Source organism: Aegilops tauschii, chromosome 3 (assembly GCF_002575655.3).
Source record: "Aegilops tauschii subsp. strangulata cultivar AL8/78 chromosome 3, Aet v6.0, whole genome shotgun sequence".
In the NCBI taxonomy this organism is placed as follows: domain Eukaryota; kingdom Viridiplantae; phylum Streptophyta; class Magnoliopsida; order Poales; family Poaceae; genus Aegilops; species Aegilops tauschii.
This window is the reverse complement of record NC_053037.3, coordinates 138,340,532-138,343,587: the sequence shown is the minus strand read 5'-3', so window position 1 is coordinate 138,343,587 and position 3,056 is coordinate 138,340,532. Positions and strand designations below refer to the sequence as shown.

Below are 3,056 nucleotides of genomic sequence, written 5' to 3'. Positions count from 1 at the left end.
TATCAAAATAATTGCTTTGTACTACATGGCGACAAAATTTTATTTGTAGCATAAAGATCATGTGAGCTAGGCAATGAGTAATAAGATGGAACATGCCTTTACTTGTTTTTTCTTCCTCTCTTTTCGGGTTGGACTGCCTCCGTTTTTCTGGCCCATAAGAGTTATGTTGCGACGGAGAGAGAAAAAATTATATGTGTGAAGTAATGGGGGCATAAATGTTTTATATGCAATCAACATGATTTACCTGTCATTATATTGTTAAAGATTAAGTAAGAATACGCAAAGTTCTATCCTGTGCTTCTTTCTTTCCTCGGCACTCACTCTCTCCCTCCTCACCTCCACCATTTCAGGTTTTGCCAATTTTTTCGACCCTTTTTTTCTTGAAAACTGCTCCAACTGCTCCATGTCTCATTAACTTACACGTCTTTTAGGATAGTCGAATTCCTTGCAAGTATGTAGTCGTGCAGATGCATTGAGTGTAAGGAGTAGCTCGTCGGGGACGGCACTTACGTCCAACTCGACTAGATTAATTTAAAGTTATAAACATTCTCTTATGACAGCTCGGTTCAATGACAGGTGCGTCGTGTGCTGGCTGAGCCTATCACCTTGAGATTGAGCACGTTCGGACGTGTTGTGATGATACCTTGGTCATAGTTGGCGGGGACAAGAGTGAGGATAAGCGACGACACGAGTGGGACGATTTGTTTCAGTAAAGAATACGAACTGATTGGAAGGAGGGTATTGGACTATGCTTATGGAGCTAGGGGCATGAGATAATCTCGACTCCCGGTACAACGGACAGACATGTTTGCCAGTAAGAAAAGAAAAGAAGGAAAAGAGTCATGGACCCAACCAAGTACAGGCACATCACAGCCATACAGGCCGCTCAAATTCCCCCGTCTGAAGTCAATTTTGAAGTACTACGCAACACATGTATATGTTTCCTCTACATACTGGTAACCATTTCAATTAATAAGGTGTTAAACAAGATTTACATGCATATATCGGTCTTGCGTGGCAGCGTACGCTTATCAGTTATCCCACAGTTCCAGAATGAAAGCATCAGCCATTCCGTCAGCAAATTAAGCAGCAGCTAACTCTGGCACCGCCAGTTTGATAGCTAGTAATTGATCAATCTAATTCTAAGGCCTTCCTCGGGCTCTGATCCTCTCTCACGCATGGCGCTTCGCCCATGCATGCACGGACACATGATTAATTAGTGGACACTTCGATCTATCAAGCTCACCGTGGCGCGCGTCACCTACAGCCTCAGCTCCAGATCTAGCTCTTCTGTGCTTCCGGCGCCGCCGCGGCCGCTGGACTCGTGGCTGTGGCGCATCCAGTAGTCGTACTCGTGAGGCGTCTGCTGCTGCCTCTGTCCCGACGACGACGAGTCATGGACGACGAAGAGCGGCGACGTCGCCGGCGCCCGGCTGGAGCTGTTAGGCAGCAGGTTCTCCGCGTAGTACTGGCTGTACTGCACGTCGGTGATCCTCCGGTCCATCGCCTCAAAGCAACCCTGAGAAACCACGCGCGCGCACAAAGGTAAGCTTAAGCTACGCATACATGTCATCTGATGCATGCAGCATTCTGATTTTCAAGTAGGTACTTACAGCTAGATAGGGCTGGAAAGACGATGCGGCGCCGGCCGTCGGGACAGCGGCGTACGGCACCTGCTGCTGCTGCTGCGGCGGCGGCGGCAGGCCGGAGCGGTACGCGGCGATCATCTGGTTCTGCATCCGGATCTTCTCCAGCTGCGCGACGCCGAGCCCGCGCTGCGGCTGCTTGGCGGCCTTCATCTCCGCCGCCTTCTTCCCGCCGCGCCTCCCCGCCCTGCCGCCGCCAGCCTCCAAGCACATCTCGCCGGCGCCGTCGACGCTGCTGCTCCCCATATAGTATCACCGCGTGCTATGCAACAATGCGTTTATATACACCGACGATGGCGACTCACCAACAGCGACAGCCAGCAGGGCGCGCATATATATACAAGTAGGAGTCCATGAGGCCGGGCGCCATTGATTATTGGCGATCCATCGTCGTCGACGGGGCGCTAGCTGGACGAGATCCTTGGAAAGATTCAGGCCGATCTGCCGCAGCGATTTTCTAAGCCACATCTCCAGCTTCCAAGAACGATCGCGCAGCTGCCCCCTCGCCAAGTAGGACGTGACTTTTCCCCCTCGATCGCGCGATCGTGTCCATTAAAATACCGAGCCTGGATGTCTTTCCCTCCGCGGACATTTTAAATTGGATCCACCCGGCTCACATGTCAGTGACTGTATATGAAGATCTGGTGGGAGATGGCCACTCGTGGAGCTCCTGGCCAACAGGGGTTGTGGACAATATGATAGTGCCCACGCGTTGGGTGAGGGTGTTTTAAAGGGGATCCACGCTTGTCGCGAGCGCTGCAATTTGCGTCGGCATCACTGTCACAGCTAGCTAGCATGCACGCATACATGATTCGATCCCATCATGCGCCCGAGTACGCCCGGCCATCTTGGGCTGCTAATCATTAACAAAATCGCCAACTCGTGTAGTTTGACGTACACCGTGACAGCGGAAAGAGCCTCAGCAATATGCATATACAAAACGGGAGGCAGCTGGGAAGGGGAGAAATCGTATGAGGATCATAGCCTGATTCGCACGTAGATTACGCAAGGACTCGAAGATACGCGGATCAATATATATCTGCAGATGAGTAAGTACTGCTAGATAGATCGATCGATCGATCCGAGTTTAATTAGTTGCCTCCGCCTCGTGAATCGTTTGCGCATTTCGACCGGCGCGTGAGGACTGCATCGGGGTAATCGCAGCCTCGCAGGTTGCATACGTGCGATGCAAGTGATGTGATCTATCCATATCCCGGGGGTGCTTAATGCGTTGAAAAATGAGATCGAGAGGTGCTTAAGCCTAGGTCAGTGCAGATTTGGGAGATCCCATATCGTGGGCTTGTGGTTGGTAACTACGCATGGGGATGTGATCTTCCTAGGACATGGGAGATGCGCGCGCGATTCACGCTAGCCTTTCGCGTGCTGTGCAAATTACTGACGTTCAAGAGG

The 3,056-nt window shown here is 51.3% G+C and overlaps 1 protein-coding gene across 1 annotated transcript; it reads right to left on the bottom strand.

Annotated features, from left to right (window-relative positions):
• Positions 1–940: 940 nt before the first annotated feature.
• Positions 941–2,158, bottom strand: LOC109777238 (uncharacterized). Its single transcript, XM_020335885.4, has 2 exons — positions 1,614–2,158; positions 941–1,519 (listed from the first exon to the last, which is right to left on the bottom strand). Exons 1-2 carry the CDS (start codon positions 1,890–1,892, stop codon positions 1,262–1,264), a joined length of 537 nt encoding a protein of 178 aa, XP_020191474.1. The 5' UTR covers positions 1,893–2,158; the 3' UTR covers positions 941–1,261.
• Positions 2,159–3,056: the final 898 nt, after the last annotated feature.